General features: G+C 41.8%; 1 protein-coding gene across 3 annotated transcripts in view; it reads left to right on the top strand.

Annotated features, from left to right (window-relative positions):
• LOC136443262 (neuralized-like protein 4) overlaps positions 1-23,950 on the top strand; it is a 131,740-nt gene that overhangs the window by 8,873 nt on the left and 98,917 nt on the right. For all 3 annotated transcript variants that reach the window (XM_066440429.1, XM_066440428.1, XM_066440426.1), the window contains exons 2-5: positions 5,978-6,089; positions 11,713-11,946; positions 18,086-18,291; positions 20,580-20,691. In XM_066440429.1, the coding sequence (XP_066296526.1) occupies positions 5,978-6,089; positions 11,713-11,946; positions 18,086-18,291; positions 20,580-20,691 (664 nt within the window). The remainder of the gene's footprint in view (positions 1-5,977; positions 6,090-11,712; positions 11,947-18,085; positions 18,292-20,579; positions 20,692-23,950) is intronic.

Genomic DNA, 23,950 nt, shown 5'->3' with positions numbered 1-23,950 from the left:
CCACATTTGCATATTTTCTATCTATCAACACTCCTATCTTCATCGGTCACAAATATCACATATTTGAATAGTCATATCATGGAACACAGTGGGTTTTTAAAATTGCCTCATTAATTATGCAAATAAGAATCTGATTTGCATAATTATCATCCAATCATACAAAGCATCACGTAAGCTATCTACATACCAAAAATCATGACCATCCATCAAGCCCATCTTGAGTTATAGCATTTCCTCATTAATTATGCAAATGAGGTCTTCATTTGCATAGTTGATATCTATATATATTTAAATTACATCCACCATTCATCAAATACTTCTTCAAACACGTCGCAGCCAGAACACATACTGAGTATACAATATAAACACATTTCTACACTTTTCTTGTTAATTATGCAAAGTACTTCGGCCAAAATCTAATCATCTTGAGATTTCCCACATACACACCAACACACCAAATACGACAACAATCCATCCAGGCATTCTCGACTTATCATGTTCACTAACAGACACACAGACAAGCATAAAAAAACAAGAGTTCTACGACCTCATACCTTCGTCAAATGATTTTGACCTTTATGACTGATGTATTAGGAGTGTTTTTCATCAATCATCAATCATACCAGTTGATCCTCTTCACCCAAATAACATAAGTTGTCCAAACCTCCTTGTTATGACTATGAGCTTAACAAAGAAGGTTATGCTAACATTTATCATCAATTATGCAAATAAGCTCCCTCCTTATTAGCATAATTTGATTCAATGGTGTTCACATTCACACAACTTCCTAATGCCACAAGTATGAAATTGCCGTCATTTACTAGTATGGAATTATAGTAGTTTCTCATTAATTATGCTAATTAGGCCCACATTTGCATATTTCCTATCTATCAACATTCCTCTCTTCCTTAGTTACAAATGTCACATATTTGAATAGTCATATCATGGAACACAGCAGATTTTTAAAATTGCCTCATTAATCATGCGAGTTAGAATTTGATTTGCATAATTATCATCCAATCATACAAAGCATCACGTAAGCTATCTACATACCAAAAGTCATGACCATCCATCAAGACCATCTCGAGTTATAGTTTTTCTCATTAATTATGTCAATGAGGTTCTCATTTGCAAAGCCGATATCTATTAATATTTCTCTCTTCCTCAGTTACATATGTCACATGTTTGAGAGTCCTATCATGGAAATTGATGGATGTATAAACTTTCCTCATTAATTATGCAAATTAGATACTGATTTGCATAATAAGTATCTAATCATGTACATCAGCACTCAAGCTATGTACTTACAAAAATTTATGACCATCCACCAAGCCCTTCTTGAGTAATTCCCTTTCAAAGTCTGAAGCAAAACCTGCCCCTGCTATAGCCAACCCATAGGTCTGCTTGGAGACTACCTTACCAATGCCTACAGCTGGCTGACAGCCAATTTGTGTAACTGACGTTTCCTGCCTTCAAGATGACCCCTCAGGACCCATACCCCTATCCATGACGCCTTGGAACAACACAGCCAACACGTACACATACTTCAGCATACAATATAACACATTTTTACACTTTTCTCGTTAATTATGCAAAACATTTCGCCCAAAATCTAATCATCTTGAGATTTCCCACATACACACCGACACACCAACTACGACAACAAACCATCCAGGCGTTCTCGACTTATTCTGTTCACTAACAGACACACAGACAAGCATCATCGAATAACCTTCTCGACGAAACTTCGTCGACGAAGGTAATAAGCTTCTTGATGAAGGTAATAAGTAGACCTACCATCACGAGTACCACAGAATTCTGGAGGGAAATGCGTGTTGTAACTAAGAAACAGACTTTATATATATGTATAGATTAATTCCACATGACAGCAGGGCAGGAGCCAGGCCTTCTGGAAGATGACCCCAGGGTCACCAGCCTGCCAGCCTGAGCTCCCTCAGCTGCCTGGTACAGAGACCGACAGGGCTCTCCCCAGAAATTTTTAGGGGAGTGGTGCTGCCATTTTTAACAGAGGGCGCGAAGCGCCGTAAAGTCGCACGCAGCGTGACAAGGAGGGGGGGAGAGGTTTGGAGAGGGGGGGGATTCCAAATTAGAAGCTATTGCATTTTGGCCATCTTAATTGCAATTTGAGGCCTTCTCCTGGAACTTGAGCTGTAAATCTTACAGAAATAAGAGACGGAAAATCTGTTGCATTTTGCCTTTATAAATTGCAATTGGAAGCTTTCTCCTGCAACTTAGGCTGTGAATGTTACAAACTAAAGATAGGATCAGAAGATCAAGCCCAAATTGTTTTGAATTATTATCAAAATTAGGTTATTTAAAAATTATTTTAAAAGAAATTTAAAACAAGAGTCCGTAGGACACAATTCTCCGTGAAGTATTTATAGTCTGTACATAGTGGGTGAGGTGTTTGTTAATTTCCTTTGCTAGTGACCTGCTCAGTTGTAAGATTAATGCATGCAATTGATCTTGATGTATGGTGTGGAATCACAGACAATCTATTTCTAGAGCCTGGAACTGAAACAGGATGACACTCAGGCTAACTTAACATGCCCATGCAGCAACAGAATCGTGGGTTGTATGTGGTGCCAGGTGTGAAAAGTGCATTTTTGATAAGCGGTAATTAAAGAAGTAAAAATATTGACCCACACAAATTGCATCTCTGTACAGTCCAAGTAGTGTTTTATAGCAAGTAAAGAAAAGGTGTTTATTCATCTTTTTTTTCAATACAGGAGGGGTCAGCCTGCTGAAAAGTACGTTTTTACAGCATGGCACAGATAGGATCTAGAAATTCCGGGAAAAGTCACAAATTTAGATCTAGATGGCTTCTTTTGAGGATTATCAACGAACCATTCAGCCTTACAAGTAAGATGTTTCAGAAATCACAAATATGCAGTAAATTCTCTTTCCACAATTTATTGCAGGCATGCCTGATCTAGAGCTATCAACCTATTTTGTATTATCGTAACATTTCTCGAAGGTCAAAGGTCACCGGATCTTTCAATCCACCCGGAAGTGACACAGTCTGGCCGCGGCCGTGGGCACTTTTCTGATAGACATATCTCAACAATCTTTCATCCCCTGCGTAAACTTTTTACATTGTCACAGCCTCCGTATTACAAACTACAAGCGTGAGAGTTTTGAAGGTCCAGAGATATCCCATTTTCACACTGTGCGTAAAAGTGCACCGTCCGTCTCGTGCGCACGAACTAGTATGCGACCTGCGACAGGACACGGCATACTTAATACACAGACTGGAGCTCACTCTGCACATGTTCGCAGCGAAAACTCACAATTCCCGTTGCCGCATTGGTATGTAACTTGGTATATCGCTAGCTAGGTTGCGTGTGGTGATGCACGTTGTCTATTTTACAATGTATCAGTGACTATACGATCATAGCAAGTAGGAAATCTTCGTACCCCGTATCTGCCTGAAGTATTGCAGTCAAGCGTAACGGGTTATAACATGGTCGCTATGGCAGGACAGTGGCCCTTGCCATTAATTATAGGGGTGCAATTACGATATTATATTGACGATTAAGGTAGTTACGGTGTAAAAGAGACATTGTGCATTACTACGCCGAACCAGGCAAACGATTTGCCAAGTTACACACCAGTGCGACAACAGGATCGTGAGTTATAGCTGCGAATGCGCAAACAAAAGCACTTCCAATACTCCCAGAAGGAGGTCTTCCTCCTTCCCGGAGTAAAAAAGTAATGACTATTCATACAATTATGTAATGAATTTGAAATAAGAATTAGAAATTTATGCCAGTAGAACATTATTCATTAGTATAGAGCACATTCAATAAAAACCATTTAAGAAAACTTAATAGGTTTTGCTATTTATTTAGTAAAATGCCCCGCCAAACTTCGTCCAATTCCGCCTGGTTTGGAAGGGTATACCAGGAAAATTAACCGAATGTTGCCATCAGAAAATGCTTGGTTAATTTTTCAAAATCAATAATGTTACAATCGCTCCAAAACTACTCCAGTTATCGTCACAAAATGCGATCCATGCCGAAACTGTGTTAGGGGATTTCCCGCCATGTGATCACGTGATATCTTGCATAAACCAATCAGAGCACATGTTTTCATGACGCGGACCAATCAGCGCTTAGATTCATGCATATCAATGAGTAAACAAGATGGCCGCCGGATTGCCGCTAGCGAGGGTAATTTGAAGTCAACCCCCAGCGTGAAATACGACTTGTCTACGCTACCAAAGCAGAATTTTCACGGGAAAACAATGAAAGGAATAGATTCTCCGCCGAATACGACCACAAATGACGGCAAATCGGGGCAAATCACAACGTAGGGGCTGAAATGCTCGGCCGAAAATCGTCATTTCCTTCACGTATTTTTGCTGGCTTTCTCTGATTGAGTCTTGAAAAAAACAGGTTTTTAAGGAGATCAATGCATGTCAAAGGCACCGATATCCATTGCTTGCAAGCATAACAATGACAAGAAACAAAGGAGTGTGATTACCCAACGGTAGGTGGCGTCCCCACGCTCGTAAGTACAATACAAAGCCAAACTTGTGGTGACTGTGTTTCGATAATTATTTTCCGATTTCTCGGCAAAGTATGTAATGTTAACTGTTATGTAGCGGTCGGGAGTTACTAGTCGGGAGTATCGACGCCGATCCAATTTTTCGCTATTTTCTATCTACAAAAATACAAAGAAAAGACCCTAGATTTGAAAATTTTGGGAGAGGCGCTGGGAATTTTGGGAGAGGCGCAGCGCCCTTGCACCATTGCGTAGGGAGAGCCCTGGACCGATGATGCAATATAACACATTTTTACACTTTTCTCGTTAATTATGCAAAGTACTTCGCCCAAAATCTAATCTTCTTGAGATTTCCCACATACACATCAACTTACACACCAAATACGACAACAATCCATCCAGGCGTTCTCGACTTATTCTGTTCACTAACAGACACACAGACAAGCATCAAAACATAGACTTCTTGGCGAAGTCAATTACAGTAATGCTTTGGTCCACAAAGTTGTATCATATTATATATGATAAAAGTTGTAGTTTGGAGGCTTGTGTGTTTGCAGAAAATATTTTCAAATTTGCAGAACAAAGTTTTGACATTCTGCAATATTGCAGAACACTGACAAAAGTATTTCTACCACTGTCGATTCTAAAGGTGTTACTGTACGATTCTCGGGAATCTTTCAGTGGACCGAGTACACAGTGTGTGTTAATGTTTGGTCCCCCGAAATTTTTCTGTGTGTGTATTACTCAGCGAACCAACTTCGTGAGTGCCAATGCAAGTTATGGCAAAGTAATACCGATTTTGAGCCTCCGTTTTCAACAAAAACTCTGTGGCCTATGGTTGGAGTAGTTGTGATGGGCACCAATTCGAGTTCTCACTGGTCGACTAAGGAAACAGCAGTACTGATACATGTTACATTAGTGGCGTCATGTGGCGCAAGTGTAGAGCGCGTGGCTGTCAAACAATGGGACCTGGGTCTAATCCCGGGTTGTGCCCAGAGACATGTCCGAACTTGCGCCCCGACGTTGTGCCCTTGGGAAAGGCACTTAACACGACTTTCTTCACTTCACTCAGGTGTAAATGAGTACCTAGCTCATCTAGGGTCAGGGACGTCCCTCGGATAGGACGTTAAATGGAGGTCCCGTGTTTGAGGAGAGCCACACCCCGCGCACGTTAAAGAACCCACCACACCTTTCGAAAAAGAGTAGGGGCATGCCCCGGTGTGCGATGGTCCAAATCTTACAGTCCGGTCTGGGATGACATCTTGAAAAGGTGATAGTTCACCTGTTATGTCAATCCTTCCACAAAATGTGGTAAATCAAAATAAAAAAATTAAAAATGTATCTACTTTTTTGGGGTGGGGGTGGGTGGAGGAAATCAGGAGGTCCAGTTAAATCTTCATGGCGTATATCGGAACCAGTTTTACTTGAGTCCATTACCTTGCTTTTACAGGTGAATTCGTGGAGTGGATCTATAGAGGTTGGTGTTACGACTATTGACCCCGACATGCTAGATTTTCCCACCAGTGCAACTGGACTGAGAGAGGGTTCCTGGATTGTTTCAGGTTGGTACACATTACATTTATATTTGTAGGCCATGATGTGACGTGAACCACGTATATGCATTCATAGTGCCTGGAGCCGCCAAATCTTCGCCCCCAGGGCTGTACGAGCAACCTCCATGGAGGTTGCTCGTGCAGCCCCCTTGGCAGGATTGGTTCTGATTGGTCAACATCATCTAGCCATACAAGGCTGTGGGCAGTTCCACTTACAGTGGGGGTGTCAAGAATACTGTGTTCTTCCCTTCCGTTTAAATTTGACCTGTGTTGATTATATTTCGTCATGTATTTTGTTATTTCTAGACAGTAAAGAGTTTTCTAAACATGTCCTTGTAGATGTGTATACATCTCTATAGACTAACTACAGCAAATGCAGAAAAGAGCTTGTTGTACCATCATCTGAAGCAAGGAGGTCTATATAACCTCCTTGTCTGAAGCAACTACACTGGGTATTCATATGCGACGAAACACCTTGTGTATACAGCTCAATTAACAAGAACCAATACCAATATAGAACAAATGCAGAAAACAGCTTGTTATACCATCATGGGCAGGAACTACACTGCTGGGTATTCATATGCAATGAAACACAGACTGTCAACATTAAACTGTCCTTGAAGATGTGTATACAGCTCAATTAACTAAGAACAAATGCAGAAAACAGCTTGTCATACCATCATGGGCAGGAACTACACTGGGTGCAGTGAAACACCTTAGACTGTCAACGTTTACGACATATTTGCCAATTTTTGGCATGTTGACAATTAGATTTTTTTTTTTTTTTTCAAAATCAGGCCAAAATTAATGAGCGCGCTGATGTCATCCATAAAAATTACTTGCTGTGGCCTAAGTTGCTACGAACAAAATGTGGACCTTTGGAGGTAAGGGGAAAACCCGGTACCCGTACCCGTATAGGTCACCCGTATAGGTCGCCCGGTATACCCCTTTTGGGGCCCCAACAAGCCAACATGCACTGGGAAGTCGTGCCTTCTAGCGCAATACTCTGGGAAGTCGTGCCTCAACAGACACTCGCACATTATCAATAAAGAATGGCATAAACATGACTTGTATTTATGTCCCTCATTCATTCAACGATTGTAGAGTAGCGTATAAACGGCGAGCTAACTATCTAAACAAACCGCCGCACAGCGTACAGCGAGGACAAAACCCGCTGTTTTCTCCTTTACCATCTACAACTACAGTGACTTCTGTAGTTGTAGATGGTAAATGTAGAAGTACACACAAAAATCTCGGACTATCTTCAACGGCTAGCACGTAGCTTCGCAGGACTTTAGTAACGTTTGATTAACTGAGTTCTATCAGTTCTTCAAAACGTACATTTGTAAACAAAGGGGAAGTGTGGTTTTGACGTTGATGCTATTGGGTGAAAGTACGATAAAAAAATTACGTGCTAAGTTTTCATGTGCTGCCGGCGAACCCACTTTACTCAATGGAAATTTAAGAAAATATTGAGATGGGGGGTAGGGTCATGGAATTTTTTTTGGACCGGACTTCCAGCGCACCACCCCTACCCGCCCGTAAATATCTTATGGTCCCTAACTTTTACGTATGTTTAGATACGAAATTAACTACATATGGGAGTGCAGTCACGTGACCCGCCCCCAGCGAAACCGCCATTTTCTCATTTGTGCGCTGGCTCGGGTTTCGTCCTCGCTGTACGCTGTGCGGCGGTTTGTTTAGATAGTTAGCTCGCTGTTTATACGCTACTCTACAATCGTTGAATGCATGAGGGACATAAATACAAGTCATGTATATGCGATTCTTTATTACCTTCACCAAGAAGGTTATGCAGAGGGTAGCGTTTGTATGTATGTAATGTATATATACACATGTATATACTCTCATCTCCCAAATAAACATACCCCCCGGAATAAACATAACCCCTGGACAAATCTTTCAAAATCTAATAAACATACCCCCCGGAAATTGACCAAATTTACAGATAAACTGTGTCCATGCTACTTCTGTCCGAAGGAAAGAAGATGATTAGCCGGTTCTCTTTATTCATTTATTGACTATTTATGCCTGTCTGAGGACCATACCAATTAAGTGTATAACTATTGAACAGAATAAATGTATACATCTTGTTCAAATTATAATATTCCTTGCCGCTTCAAAAAGATATACTGTAGTAGCAATGTTGAAAAAATTGGGCATAGGTTCCCCGCTATGACCCCTAACCGGGGGCCAACGGTGCTTCAAATTCAACAAGTTAAAATGTACATGATCATTGATACATGCATTTTCTGCTTGGAACTTGAAGCAAGTAAATTGTTGTATATACTGACATATAATCAAAACATGAAAAGTAGTTGCCAAACTTCTCAGTTCACTTGGATGGGCAACACTTTGAAAGAGTGGTCTTTTTCTATACAAATGTATCAACATTTAGAAGATGAACAGAAAATTACAATATCCTGAATATATGGTCATCACATGCAGGTATTACTTATATTTTGTAAAAGTCATGATAGAGAAAAGGAAGACTATGACAATCACATGTATATGATGTAACTTTTTGTCTTTCCCAACTTGCCATTTATCTTCTATGCCTTCCATATAGAAACATAGATTTGTAAACATTACATGCCACAAATCATTGTGTTGTGTCAAGGACATTTAATATCATATAATATCAAAGACAATATTATATAATGTTCTTGGCTTTTGTTCATGGTCAAAAAATCGATTTGGCTTATATTTTGCACAGAGATAGTACTTGGCCCACAATCCTTGAAAATAGCTTTCTTTCCGCTCAACACCCATTGTTGCCATGGCAACAGCCCAATCAAGTTTTGGGGCCATTTTGACAGTTTTTCATACAGTGACAACATGGAAATTGGCAAAGTTTTGAGCACGCTCACTGCCAAATGCTTTGACTTAGCGGAAAACGCAAAAGGAACATTTTAGACCAATGCTTTAACTTCTAGAAAAATGGTGTGAAGTTGATGTACCAGTATATTTGAGTACTTGGGCATCCCCAAAACAATACGATGTTTTAAGGCTACAAAAAACTTAGATTTTTGCCTATCTTTGAGACATCAAAAGGCCCCGCTCAGTAAAATATTTCTGTTTAATATTCATACAACATATAGATACATACAATAGCTACTTAATGAGTGCTTGCAAAGTTTGGGTTCTTGTTTTGATAGCCTGTGGTTGATACCAGAAGTAGGTCATTTTTCGTGATTTCACAAAATATGTGATTTTTCCTAACTTTGAAATACAGATTCTGGCAAACTAAGATATTTATGGAGTTCATTTTTCCGTCAAATATAGACCTCAGAGTGGTCTATGAATTGCATGCTTGCAAAGGTTTAGATGTTCTTTCCTTGCCGTGAACGTGTCCCTGAAAGTAGGCCATTTTACACTTGTCTTCAAATTCTGATTTTTGGCTGTATTTGAACTGATGAAAATACCAAACATCGATGACATTTGAGATAAAACATGACTATAATCACGATCCGAAATATGCCCCATGAATAGGTTAAGCCTAGCTGAAATTATGAAATCAAAATTGCCCGGTTTCCAGCTTATGCGTTCGCCGGATCCGATCGGATCGCGCTGATATCACCTGGTAGGTCCTTAGATACGCTGCGATGATGGCCGACATCTTGAAACACCTAATATCTGCTGTTACCGTAGCAATTACATATGCTAGCTTCTGATTGGTTGCAAAAAAATGACGATCCTGCCAGCAGTACAAAAATTTGCACTGTATACAGGACGATCCTGACAGCAGTGCAAATTTTTGTACTGCTGGCAGGATCATCCTGTATGCAGTGCAAATTTTTGCACTGCTGTCAGGATCGTCCTGACAGCAGTGCAAATTTTTGTACTGCTGGCAGGATCGTCCTGCCATTAGCCTTAGGCTTTCATTATAAAAGCAGTTGACACATGAGTAACCACAAAAGTCATAAATAACGACCAATTGACAGTAAGTCCTAAACTCCAGAGGGCGGTGTTATTTTCCGCTAGATTATGTATCAATGAATACATAATTAGCCGACTTTTTACAGAATTCTGCTTATGGTGAATTACACAAGGTGTGTTTTTGGCGACGCCTCAGGGGCGAGCCAAATTTTTACTATATTGTGTGCAGATTGCAAGAATTCTAGGAATTGTACAGGAATGTGAAAGTCCATGGGACGATAACTCAAGAATGCCTGGATGTATTGTCTTCATATTTTGTAGGTGGGTACATGTAGGTCTGTGGGAGACCTTGTAATGATTGGATTTTGGGCCCCGTAGCGACTTTCTATGGTACTGCAGGGGAACTTTCACTTTTCAAATCTCGTCTTCTGAACATGCTATAGTCATAATTTTTAAGTGGTGGATAGGTCTTTGTTAGAAAAATATATCCTGTAGATTTGGACCCCCTAGCGGCTTTTTTTGGAACTGCAGGAGCTGATTTTGACTCAAACTTTGAAAGAGAATAATGCAAGGAGGGGATGACGGATCATCATAATTTTTGGTGTGTAGATAGCTTAAGTGATTATTTACATAATCATATGCCAATTATGCAAATCAATATCTGATTTGCATAATTAATGAGGACAGTTAATAAATCAGCTGAATTCTATTATAGGACTCTCAAACACATGACATATGTAACTGAGAAAGAGATAAATATCGATAGATATTAATTATGCAAATTGCTACTTAATTTGCATAATTGATGACAAAATACTATGAATCCATAGTGGTAAATGATGGGGATTTCATTTTTGCATCATTTTGCACAAATTTTGCATGGAGGGCCTCATTTACATAATTAATGAGGAAATGGTACGATATCTTTTTTTGTGAAAGCAAGATTTTCGTACATTGGACAACTTGTGTTATTTTGGTAGAGAAGGTGATCGACTGATATGATTTATGCGAGGTCCTTATTTGCATGTGGGCTAAAAACGAAAACGTTAACAGAGACCACCGTCGCCATGGCAACATCTTTTTATGTTGCCAATCTTGTTTAAAACAATATGATACTTACTAAACCCTTGCAGACCCTATCCATATATTTCCTAATAATCATACATCTTTAATGATGAATATTTTTGGCATAGATGAGGGTGGTTAAGCACAATAAGAAGGCCAATTGTTAATAAGATATAAAAGAACAAAAAGCAAGACGAGTTTTTCTTAACCACCCTGACATTCTTTTTGTAATCTAACTTTTGTCAGGCCTTGTCAGGCACATTGTAATAAGCCATAGGCTGAGGTTGTTTAATCTAATTAATCAGAAAATAGAGGGTCACCTGGGGAATTCGGTAGAATATTGAATGCTTTTTGATGCGCACAGGACTAGTGGGTACTTTATCGTATACTGTTAAAAGTATTCATTTTCACTTCCTAAAATTATCATCTATTGGAAAATATTTCCCCCCTCTGGACTTTAGGACTCCTTTAAGTTAGACGTCTGCCCTTGAGAAGTTTCCTGTTTATTATCCCTACCATTTCATATCAAAGAGCTGCTGGTATTTCAGGCCTTGTGAACTCCTGTGTTGCAGTCATGTACAATGTAATATGTGACTTTACTTGTACAGGCAATGTATATTTCTAGCTCTAAGGTTTGATAATCTACAGTATTAACTTGTTTTGTTTTCAGGATGTTCTATCTTGAAGGATGGGCGCTCTATCCGTGACAACTACGGAGCAGACTTGGACACCCTTGCTGAGGGGGACTGTGTGGGGGTACAACGAAAGGCGGATGGAGATCTCCACATTTTTGTAAATGGAGAAGACTCTGGGGTGGCTGCAACTGGGCTGCCACAACGAGTTTGGCCTGTGATTGATATGTATGGCAAATGTTGCCAGATAACACTCATGGAGACCCCACAAGGTATATGAAGGGTTTCACTACTGGCTAGATACTTGTGATCAAAGTGGCCCTCTGGTTTTGTTGTTATTTATTATCAACTTAAGTGAAGTAAATATAACATTTATGGGGCTTGTATTACCCCCAGATTTCACATGCATGCGCATGTTAAATTGGAGGTGTATATTTTTGTTTGACAAAACTTGTGCAAGTTGCTTTTCCCACTGATTGATATGAACCACAAGTAGAAATGCAATGTAGCTCACACACACTGAAATAGAGAAATACACATTGTGCTGATGTTTTGATGATCTTCCAGAATACACATCAAACCTGAAGTACTGTCCATCATTAGACCTTTGGTTTTTTGGCATAGAACTTTTCTAGAAAAACTGCATGGGGACTGGACTGAGAGATTCAACTTCAACTTCGATTACCCCCAAATAACCCCGCGAGGGACAAATTAGGGGGGGAGGAGGTCCCAGGCTAAGGCGGGCAGGCCTCCAGCCTGGCGCTGAATGACTCAACGGTGGGAGCCGTAACAACCACGCCAGGCAGGGCGTTCCACTCGGGGATGGTGCGGGGGAAGAATGAATGTTTAGCGTTAAGTGGTTGAAATTTGAGCGTGTGGCTCCCCCGGGTGCGCCCCTGAGCTGGTTTCAGAAGACTATCTGTGTTAATATTGATGTAGTTATTGACTAGTTTATAGAAAAAGGTGAGGCGGGCGTTCCTCCTCCTTTCAGAGAGAAGGGTCCACTGCAGGTCATTGAGATTAAGAGGGAAGGGATTGTGTGAATTTTTCTCCCCTTCCACAGTGGAGTTTTAGAGAATTTTAAGTTAAAATGAGGTAGTCTAAGGCTTCTTAAAGGGAGACTAGAGTCCCGCAACCTCATACCTTCGCCAAATCATTTTGACCTTTATCAGTGACGTATCATACTCATGATACATACACACTACCATAGTACCAGTACTGTACCGTGAAAGGTACAGGTCCAAAATACTGGATCATAATAGATAGGTGGCGCTCTCCGAGCAGCCGCAGGTTTCTGTGTCTCTGCAAAATGTGCCTTTTATAATGTTTTAACTGACTGTTTCTCTGCAAATGTGCAATATTAGTCCCTATAGTTTCATGAAAGTCTAGCCGCAATAGGATCACCTTGCTGGCTGATATGTGTGTCCTTTCTGCAACCTCTGTGGATCAGTGATCTAAAGACTAGGTGACCGGTCGTCCAGAGCAATGGCGAAGAGGGGTTTTCTACTGTACAATGTAGGTTTCTTCCGTCAGCTCAAGTCGTCGGCGCTGCCAGCAGGACCGAAACTGAAGACACAACTACGTGAGCTGGGATTGTTGTGTCTCTGCAGCCTGCCCTGAGGTAGCCGTGCTGGAAAGAACTCTCATCGCAAAATTCCCACCATAGTCGGTCACAGGTATGAGATGCAGGACATCTTTTCATCTTTGATATGCAAATCTGAGCATTCCCGGCATCGCAATTGTGGCAAAACAAACACACTGCAAATTACACTACCATACCAACCCAGCATCAGCGCTTGTTGGAGTGCTGTGAAGATTTGTCTACATTTAGACCAATTACGTCATCAAACTGATCTCATCGGAACCCAACCAGTCATGGAAGCGACCTAGAGGTCGCCCTAGAGGAAGATGGGAATACCAGATCTTCAACATGCTCCAGGGGCTGGGGGTCACCAGTAATGACTGGAGGGTCTATGCCGAGAGCAGACCAGCCTGGTGAGCCCTATGCATGTCTGCAGCCACCATGCATCAGACACTGATGCCTGCGAACGATTGATTGATTGATTGATTGATTGATTGAGGCCAATTACTCGGGTTCTGTCGCACATCCACAAATGTCCGGAAAATGAAACGCAGCAGCTTGTAAAGGGCGGCACGGTGCCCTCTGTCTTTCTTCCTCAGTAAGCCCGCTCACTAGTCAACAAAATGAATGAGTTTGGGGCAGTTTTATTAGACAGCGGAGCTCAAGTAGCAGTTACCACCGAAACCTGGCTATCGGTTCATCAAGCTGCAGAAACTATTCACATGGACGGATTTTCTGCATTTCTGAAATGTCGATCGGGCTGACTCGGAGGTGGCATAGCAGTCTAGGTTCGTTGCAATATTCCCTCTCGTCAACTTGAAGACATCGATGTGCCAGATGAACTAGAATGCCTGTGGGTTTGGGTGCGCCTCTACAGACTTCCTCATTCAGTATCTGCGATTGCAATCTGTGGTGTCTACATCCCCCCCTGGAGTCACCGCATCAAAACCTTCTCGATGATCACCTAACCCAAACTACCAACACCCTGCGAACAAAATACCCCGACATCAGGGTTGTGACACTCTGAGACTTTAACTGTACAGACTTGACCGTTCTCTGCAGAACGCCCTGAAACAAGTTGTGAAATGACCGACGAGAGGTGAGGCTGTACTTGATGTAATTATTACCAACATCGGCTCCCTGTATGGCACACCTGTAGTAGGAGCACCCGTTGGTCTAAGTGACCGCACCTCTGTTCTCTGGTCACCAATTTTGTCAGGACCGCACACATGACCCACTCTCGAACTGTAAGACCCCCAAAGGACTCAGACATAAGAGCTTTCGGGACATGGGCTACTAAACATCATTAGCAAGAGATGTATAAGTGACTACCCAGGAAAAGACAGATGCATTCTACCAAACCCTAACTTGGCACATAGATCATTACTTCCCCCAAAAAACTGTCAAGATGAATTTGACTGACAAAACATGGATCACAACAGCCATAAAATGCCTGATACGGAAACGACAGAAGGCCTTCAACCAACAGAATGAAGAGGTTTGGAAGAGACTCAGAAACAAAGTCATCCACTCCATAAAGGTTGCAAAGAAAGCTCACTATGCTAATAAGGTGAAACAGTTGAAACAAGAAAACCCATCAAAGTGGTACAAGTCTGGAGCTCAAGTCTGTTCGCAACATTGCAAAACCCCACAGTTCCATACATGTACCTAAAGCAGTTGTGGATGGGATAACCAAACACCTGTCCAGTGTCTCCCAGCAGTCCCCTCCTGTATGCACCAAAGAGCTGCCTGCCTGCTTACCAGCGCCAGCCCCTCCTCCATAAAACCAACCCTGGGAAACGTGCAGAGAACTCAGTCGTATCAGAGTCCATAAGGTTGGCAGGCTTGACGGAATCGCTCCTAGGCTTGTGAAGATGTTTGCTTGTGGACTTGCTGACCCCCTAGCACATGTTTTCAACACATCACTTAGAAAAGGAGTCGTCCCCACCCAATAGAAGGAGGCTGTCGTTGCTCCTATTCCGAAAGAGCTTAACCCGCAGTTGTCGACAAATTGCGCCTCCCTCACGGCAGTCTTTGCCAAGATATGTGGAGCCTTAGTGGCGAAGTGGGTCTCATCGGTCATCTGGACAACTTTTACCGGCAGCAATTCGGAGCTCTCAAGAGAAGTTCAACGACCCACTGTCTTGTAAGTCTGACACATTTCCTTTATTACCAAGGCGCAGAAGCAAGCAGCACTATGGGGAGAATAGTGCTAACTAACTTCACAAACTTTAAGGCCTTTGACACTGTCGACCATCAACAGGCTATCTGTAGGTTACTGAGCATGGGTACTAGAGCTTACGTCATACCATGGATTGTGAGCTTCCTAAACAAGAAGGCGACAGAAAGTATGCTATGGTCCTGCCGTGTCAACTGGGAAACACTGACTTCAGGAGTGCCAAAAGGCACCAAACTAGGCCCTGTCATCTTCATATGTACAAATGTATGATCAACGATATAAGTCAATCTCATGAAGATCGGTGGAAGTATGTAGACGACTTATCACTTGCAGAAAACAGGCACATGCATGAACCGTTATACCTCCAGGATCAAGTGGACTCGCTTGAACGATGGTCCAACACTGCACAGTTGAAACTAAACCCCAAGAAATGCATGGTGCTGCCTGTGTTTTATGAAGGACCCACCTCCCCCTCCACCCATAACTCTTGGGAGTAAACCTCTCCTTACAGTGACTGTTGCTAAAATTAAAAGTGTTGTGTATCTGGTTGCAGTCCAACCTGAAGTGGGACAAACAAGTCTGTGAGTCAACCAAAAAGGCCAACAAACGCATGTTTATGCTCTGCAGACTTAAGACGTTCGACTTCCGATAGCAGATTCTGGAATACTGTGCACCAGTCTATCACCTGACAGCCTCACAAGGAAACAGACAGTAACTTTTAAAGATGTACAAAGACGCGCATGTTGAATCATTCAGGGCCGCCACTACCATGACTACACCACATCTCTGCAGCAATGCGAGCTTGAAACCTTGGTGGGTTTGCTGCCAGCATGAAAAAATCTGAAAAAAGAACTGCAAACCCGTCGCCCCCAACCCGACTAGAGTCACACGTAACCTGAGCAAGTCAAAGACACTGTCTTTACTGATAACTCGCACCACTAGGTGCAGTAAGCGCAGTACCGTCACTACTAAAGATGCTTGATGAAACAAAACGACACTACTGACAAATTGGTTTTATTTTTAATCAATGGACTTAATGTTGTATATGTATATCTTGGATTTTAATGTAGCAGAATTTTTAAAAGCTGATGACGTTAAGTTTGTAATAAGGGCAATAGTTTCACAAATATGTATGTACATTGTATGATGGCGATGTTACAATGGGCGCAATTCAGCCTTCATGTAGTGCTGCCATGTCTGTTGAACAATAAACCCTTTTTGATTGATTGATTGTTTGTTGATCATGTTTGTTATGTATCAGTACTGTAACAGTATTGATTTAAATCTACCCCAAGTATATGCTTATTTTGTGACTGATCTCATGGCCTCACCAAGCATGACTAAAGTAACACCTAGGGACAGTGTAACTACATGTAACATGCAACAGATCCTCCAGATGGGCCTGGAGTTTTGACAGTTAGGTCAAGGGAGTTTTGTGGTACGGACAAGTTGTCAACAGTTCAGCAATGTTTCTGTCATTATTATCTCCATGATAAATGGAGATATTGTTTTGGGTGTGTCTGTCTGATTGTGTGTGTTTTTGTTTCCAGATTTTTAAGTCAGCATAACTCAAGAAACTCTGGATGGATTACAATGATATTTGGTATGTGGGTAGGTGTTGGTAAGACAAAGGTTCCGGTTCGGAATTTAAAGTGACCGGACCATCAAGTAGTCCGTGAATTAAGATGCAAATCATAGGTTCTCGATAGTTTTGGCTCTAGATATTTCGGCTATCGCTATAGCAATGTGTAATCTTTTATATTTCCTGAAAAGTCCAATCTTCGTAGCGTTTTACGGTTGCTGAGTTTTGGTAACACGACCTGGTCACCTGATTACCCCAATCCTGCATTCTAGGTGCGTTTTGAATGGTTTCGTGCCATCTGGGATTGTGGAAAACGTATCCTCACAATTTTTTTTCATTTTTCTTAATTGCACAGACAGAATGATGACATTTATTACTGCGTCAGTCATTATCCTGGGAAAATCCGTCTTTTCCATGCAGCGGCCTTGGAAGAATGCCCCAAAAATAGCAGTTTTCAGGTGAAAAATTGCTTAGAAAGATGGTTTTTACTAGACATAACGTTTCCACAGAAAATGTCAACTGAGCCTGTCGGACAGTGGCAAGGCACCCCTTTCCACAGGAAACATTAAATTGCCTGGAAAACGATCTTTAGAGAAGCGTTAAGTGTCTTCCTGAGAACGTGTCAGATCGGCCCAAATCGTAAAAAAAACTCTGAACCGAGACCTCAAAGGTCAAGGTTGATTTTGGGCCCGTGGTATGTGACCTTGGTACTGCAGCAGCAGAACTTCCATTTTTTTGTGTCTTTTGACCTGGACGTGCCATGGTCTTGATTTTTTGTTGGCAGATAGCTTGTGATGTAAGGACGAAGTGGTGTAGGTTTGGGCTTGCTCTGGAACTGCAGCGTCGTTTTCAAAATCATCCAAAGGCAATAACTTAACAAAGTTAGAACGGATTTTCATGATATTCAGTATGCAGGTAGCTTAGAAAGAGATGTACCGGTACATATGTGCAAATTATGCAGATTGGGACTTAATTTGCATGATTAATGAGGGAAATACATATGCCAATACAGCTCGCCAATACTTCAAACCTCTATTTTGAGTAACTTGTTATGATTTTTTTTCTCAGCTAACAACAACGATTCCGCTAACAACGCTGTATTAGCTGAAAACACACCGGCCTCCAATGATAGTCTCCGCTTCCACGAACGATGTGGTGCATTAGTGAAGCTGACCAATCAAGGAAGATCTGCAGAAAGACGGCGACCACTAGACGAGTTTAACAACGGTGTGGTGATTACCACTAGGGCTATCAGAGACAATGAAATGTTTGAGGTATGTAGTTACATGAGATACTTCCAGTGGTAGAAATACTTTTTTTCAGTGTTCTGCAATATTGCAGAATGCCAAAATTTTGTTCTGCAATTTGAAAATATTTTCTGCAAATACAAAAGCCTCCATGCTACAACCTTCTCAACTTAATACTAGTAATGCCTACTTATATTTACATCATATCTAGCTTTGAAACATTGCTCTTATTCGTTATTCTCTCACTCTATCTTTAATTCTACTAGCAAAATTTGAAACAGGAATAACATACATGTGTGTGAAAAATAATAAAATGAATGTCGAAAACAGCAAAAGCGTATAAAAGCGTAAAAGTGTTTATTCAAAATTAATCAAATTAGATATTTGTTTATAATTTAAGTACATGTAATGAAATTTTAAAACATTCACAACCTGGACATTATATCCTTGCGAGGAATACGTGTTCTGATGCGTAATGAGATGTGTCAAATGTCACGACCTGTGTCAAAAATCACAGCCACGGCCCACGGAAAAAAAAAAATTACAAGATTTGAAAAAAATTTAAAAACAAAATTTAAAAAAAGCCTCACGCAAACCTTGGCCTCAGCATAATTTTTTGCTTACAAATCTGAAAATCGCTATCAGTTTTAAACATCGGACTCCGACTTCGGACAGTCTGGGAGACGCCAGGCAGCCCGGTGATGTTATTGTTTTTCATGGGGCGCCCCCCTCCCCACCGCCTTGGCGCAGGAGAAAATGTTCCGCCTTCTCCTTGCTCACAGATCTACCCGAGTGATTCTTAACTTCATCGCTGCCATCTGGGTTTGAAGGACCACCGGCTAATGTAGTTGCCACAATTTTGTTACAGCTGGCGTCACGCCCATGCCCCGAGTTCGGGCTCGGAAGAAATTGCGTGCTCGCTGCGCTGCTCAACATGCTCACAAGAAACATCCGGGAATTTCCCCCCGACTTTTGGCGACCCCGGGATCGTGGCCGCGCAGATTTGCGAAGTTAGGACGGAAATGCACGAATTTGAAATTTTCTCACATGATTCGTCCCCGAAAGTATCACGGAAATCCACGAAAAAACTCGAACCTCCGAGGCAGTCGGCACGCACCGAAACGCCGTCAGGTTCGCTCGGCGCTTGTTTCAGTTTATCTACAGCGCCGCTAGCTAAATCTACATGTATATCGTAACCTCCTTGGCTAAATTGAGAACCATTGAATCCTGAGCCTGATTTTTTTCATTCTGCAAAATTGCAGGTTGTTTAATTTTTCTTCTGCAATCTTGAAAACCTTTCTGCAATTTGCAGATTGCAGACGGGTATTTCGAACGCTGTACTTCATTATTCAAATTACATTTGTGTGCAAGGGTAATGAATGTAATAAAATAGATAAATAGATGTAATGTTGCTGCTGCCAATAGTGAACCGTAGCTGCTCTTTGTTGCATTAAGTGTAGGGTATGTACTCGAATACTTATGATGATGATGAATAGACCAATCCTGTCGAACACCATATCGAACGAATAGAAGACCCATAGAGCCCCCTGTTCTATTCAGAACACCTCCGTCAAAAACAGCGTTGGCGGGGCAGAAATGGCACGTGTAAAGCAGGGTACGTATATCTGGGACAGGTTTTCCACTGTATTGGTTGAATGCATGCTCAGAACAAAAACGAATTTAAAAAGAAAATAGATCGGGCACTCAAGGAGAAGAAGCTTGTACCACATGCTGACTACTACAAAGTCCGCTAGCGCAGAGTTTCGTCTCTTCAGTTACTGGTGTGTGAAACTGGCTAACTTGAAAGTGAACAGGGAAGTAAAAGGATGCATTTTAATTCTTAGTTACTAAATACCATGCAGCTGTTTTGCATGCAGTCAATACAGTGGGAACCCTGTCACAGATATATGAACCCTGTTTTACACGTGCATCGGCTGCTTGTCAGAAACTGGGCGCTGATGCCCACCGACAAGGGAAAGCTATGCGGCGCATACCGCTTTAACATTGACCGAAAACATTACGCTCTCACCGCAACTACATCTACTCCCTCCTTAAACAACTCTGCCCGGTGGATACAGCCTTCAACAAAGAATACATAGCATTCTTATTTGGCCCGCTCTGAAAGGGTTTCAGTGCCACAAAAGCTAAACCAAAGTCAGTGGCATTATTTTCAAACTAGCCGCGGCGGCCATGTTTGGTCCGTCAAACCCTGTTTTTGACGGAGGTGTTCGAAATCGAACAGGGGGCGTGGCTTTGGGATCGGTCTATTCTGTAGGTCAGTTCTGTTTGATGATTTATATGTTCTATGAGGGCAGGTCCGTATTGACAGACTTGTGGACAAGTGGTCAGGTTCCATAGAGATGGGAATTACAACTCACAACCCTGCCACTCTGGAGTTCCCAGCTACGATGACTAACATGAGATCTGGTAAGTCACATGAACCCTTTCATTAATCATCTTTGAATACAAGGATATACGTTTGATGACTTTTTGTTTTTTTTCTGTGTTTTTACCATCGGCAAGAGGGTGTTTGGTACATGTATCATGGTCCAGTTTGTAAAGCTATGTAGATCGCGTGGCATCGTGTGGAGCGATCAGTAGGGTGTTTTGTCCGGCTTCGAAACCACTGATATGCCCTGATGTTGTGCCCTTGGGAAAGGCACTTTACATGACTTTCCTCACTTCACTCAGACGAAAATGAGTACCTAGCTTCAGTATGACCCCGTTCACACTCATTTTTTTCAATCGCGATTGAAGTATAATCGCGATTGTTCGATCCGATCGCGATTGAACGCAAAGAAACTTTTGCGTTCACACTGCTTTTCGCCAAGTGGATTAAAGTACGCCGTGATCCGATCGCAATTGAAGCACGATTGAAGCATGCTATCGGCGATCATCTGGTAAATGTTGTTGTTGTCCTTGTTGTCCTTGTTTTGTGTCTATTTTTCCGCTAGACATTGTCACTTGGTGCGGTAAATGTCCCTCTTTCGGTGACATTTCCCCAGTTTGGCCTGCACCTCCTCTCTCCCCCAGATTGCGATGAGGACCCTGGTCTCCTCATCGCGCCATCTGCCACCAGCTGAAGTTGCTGACGGAGTTTTATTCTTCTTCTTGGGCATTGTTGACGATGAAAAGTTGTTGTTGTTGTAAAAGAGCGATCTGACGTGCGGATTGGGTATGTTTTCCCGCGCGATGCGAACTATGACCCCACGTACCCGCATGTATGACCTCCCACCCCCGGAACCAGCCGAAATCTCCGCCGATCGCGATGGAATGAATCGTAGTTGTGTTCACACTCAAAATTTGATAGGATTGGATTGGATCCGATCGCGATTAATCCAATCAAACTACCTCCGGAGGTAGTTACAATCCAATCGCGATTGGATCGTTTTGGATCGTTCCAATCGCGATTGGGAGCGTTCACACTAAAAAAATCAATCGCAATCGGATCGATTCAATCGCGATTATACTTCAATCGCGATTGAAAAAAATGAGTGTGAACGGGGTCTAAGGGACATCCCTTGGATAGGACATTAGATGGAGGTCCTGTGTGTGAGGAGAGCCACACAGGAGAGCATGTTAAAGAACTCACCGCATTTATCAAAAAGAGTCTACTAGGGACCTTCCCTGTGTAATTGGTGCAAAAATGTAGACAACTGGGGCAATTACTGTCGCAGTAATATTTGAGGTCACTAAGCACTGTAAACTGGCTGCCATTACAGACCCTTGCAATTTAGCCCCGCGAATTGTAAACTCAATAACAATAACAACATTCAAGGGTCTGTAGGACACAATCCTTTGTGTAGTAATTATGGTGTTTGCGGTGTGGCGTAAGGTGTTTGATACCCTCTTCAAAGGCACCAAGAGCATTCTATGAGGCTTAAACTGGAAATATTCTAGATGCTGTGATCTTCATGAAATTGACATTTGATGCCACTGTTTACCACATTTGCGTGCGGAATTCTTATCAAAAGTACTCAAAAGCGGCACAAAAATAAGCTACATGGTGATCTTTTAGTTTCGCAAGCCTAGTGTAAATAGACCGATACCATAGCTCCGCCCACCTCCGTCAAAACGTAGAAATGCAAAATTAAAACATAAAGATGCAAAGATTTAACGGACATGCAGTCACTCTCTCATTGGTCGAACCGCTAATTGCGATTGACAGTCTATTTGAGCTTGGATTTTCGATCAGTTCTCACCACAAAACGACATCGTATCTTTGCTCCTTGAATGTCGATGTGTAATGGTATAGTGTTCTTGAAACTTACTATATGTGTAGGAATGACTAGGAATTTGAGGTTTTTTATTCAAGCTTCAAGCCTCATAAAATGCTCTGGATGCCTTTAACTAACGACATGTCAAATTTCAGACAAATCCATGAAAAGGAAGACACACCCAGTATGAAAGTCTGATCCAAGCAAAGTAGGCTATTTTAGCATTTGCTCAGAAATTATGTAAATGACGCCTTATTATGTAAATGAGGCATGATTTATATCTAATAAATGTTCAATTTTACTTGACTTCCAAATGCTGCAAGAATGAAATTCCCATCATTCATCACTACAGAATTATTTTCTTATCAATTATGCAACGCCAAAAGTGATATCTATCGATATTCCTCTATCTCAGATACAGGCAGTGTGGGAAGCTGGTGGTTTCAAGCAGCTATTCAAAGGACGACACATAAGGTCTCACACGGCAGTTAGGCTATCCCATTGGAATCCATGTTATAATACGCAACTTTATGACTGCAAATCTAGAAAACGAACAACTGTTCTGAAGATGTTTTGCTTTCTGTTGGAAGCACACGTGTTCATCAAGCAATAAAAAAAGATTCACCTAAATGTAACATAGACAACGATGTTTATTGCAATTTAAACTGCAAGTAACTACTAACCGCATGGGGCCAATGTTGTGCCGCCAGCGGCTGACCGCAGCACTCATGCCAAAATGCGTACACGTCCGACCTATCGCTCGGATGACGAAACTTTCCCACCCAATCCTGACAGTAATAAACAAGCTTTCATCTCAAATTCAGGTGGGGCCGATAAAAGGCAATTTATGATCCACCTAAACACACGCTTTCTAGGCCCTGTTATTTTTTTAGCCCGGATTCTTTGGGCATCTACACGCAGAGTAATTCAGGCATGAGACCATAAATCTACTTGGAGAAAACCAAATTAACGCAGGCCCACAACAGCTGACAGTATTAATGACCTGTTCCTCGATTCCATGAACTTCAAGATAGGGGTGCTTTATGAAATATTGCATGGCCTATAAAAACTGCTACGGTGTAAGAAAAATGTGCATCATCTCGCGCATGCTAGCAGACGACGTGCCAAAGTACATACGAATGCAGCATAGGGACCGAAGTTATAGCTGCAACGTACAAACAACTCTAACCACAAAACTTTGTCGGGAAGTGACCCTAATTCCCAGTGTAAAAACAAAATTGCTATGTGGGTAGGTGTCCTTAGAACAAAGGACAAGCTCAATTATAGGCCGCCTAGTAGCTTTCTATTGTATTGCAGCAGAACATCTGTGGTTTGTGTACCAGCCAATGCCTTCTGGTTTCCTGACTGTATCCTCCATGCAGGCTGACTCTTGGTGTTGCCTTGAAAGTAGTATTCCCAGTGCAGACCTTGTGCCGGTTGTGGGAAGGACAATACTTCATGTCCATTGG

Source organism: Branchiostoma lanceolatum, chromosome 10 (assembly GCF_035083965.1).
Source record: "Branchiostoma lanceolatum isolate klBraLanc5 chromosome 10, klBraLanc5.hap2, whole genome shotgun sequence".
NCBI lineage: Eukaryota > Metazoa > Chordata > Leptocardii > Amphioxiformes > Branchiostomatidae > Branchiostoma > Branchiostoma lanceolatum.
Note: the sequence above shows the minus strand (reverse complement) of the source record. Positions and strands in the feature narration are given on the sequence as shown.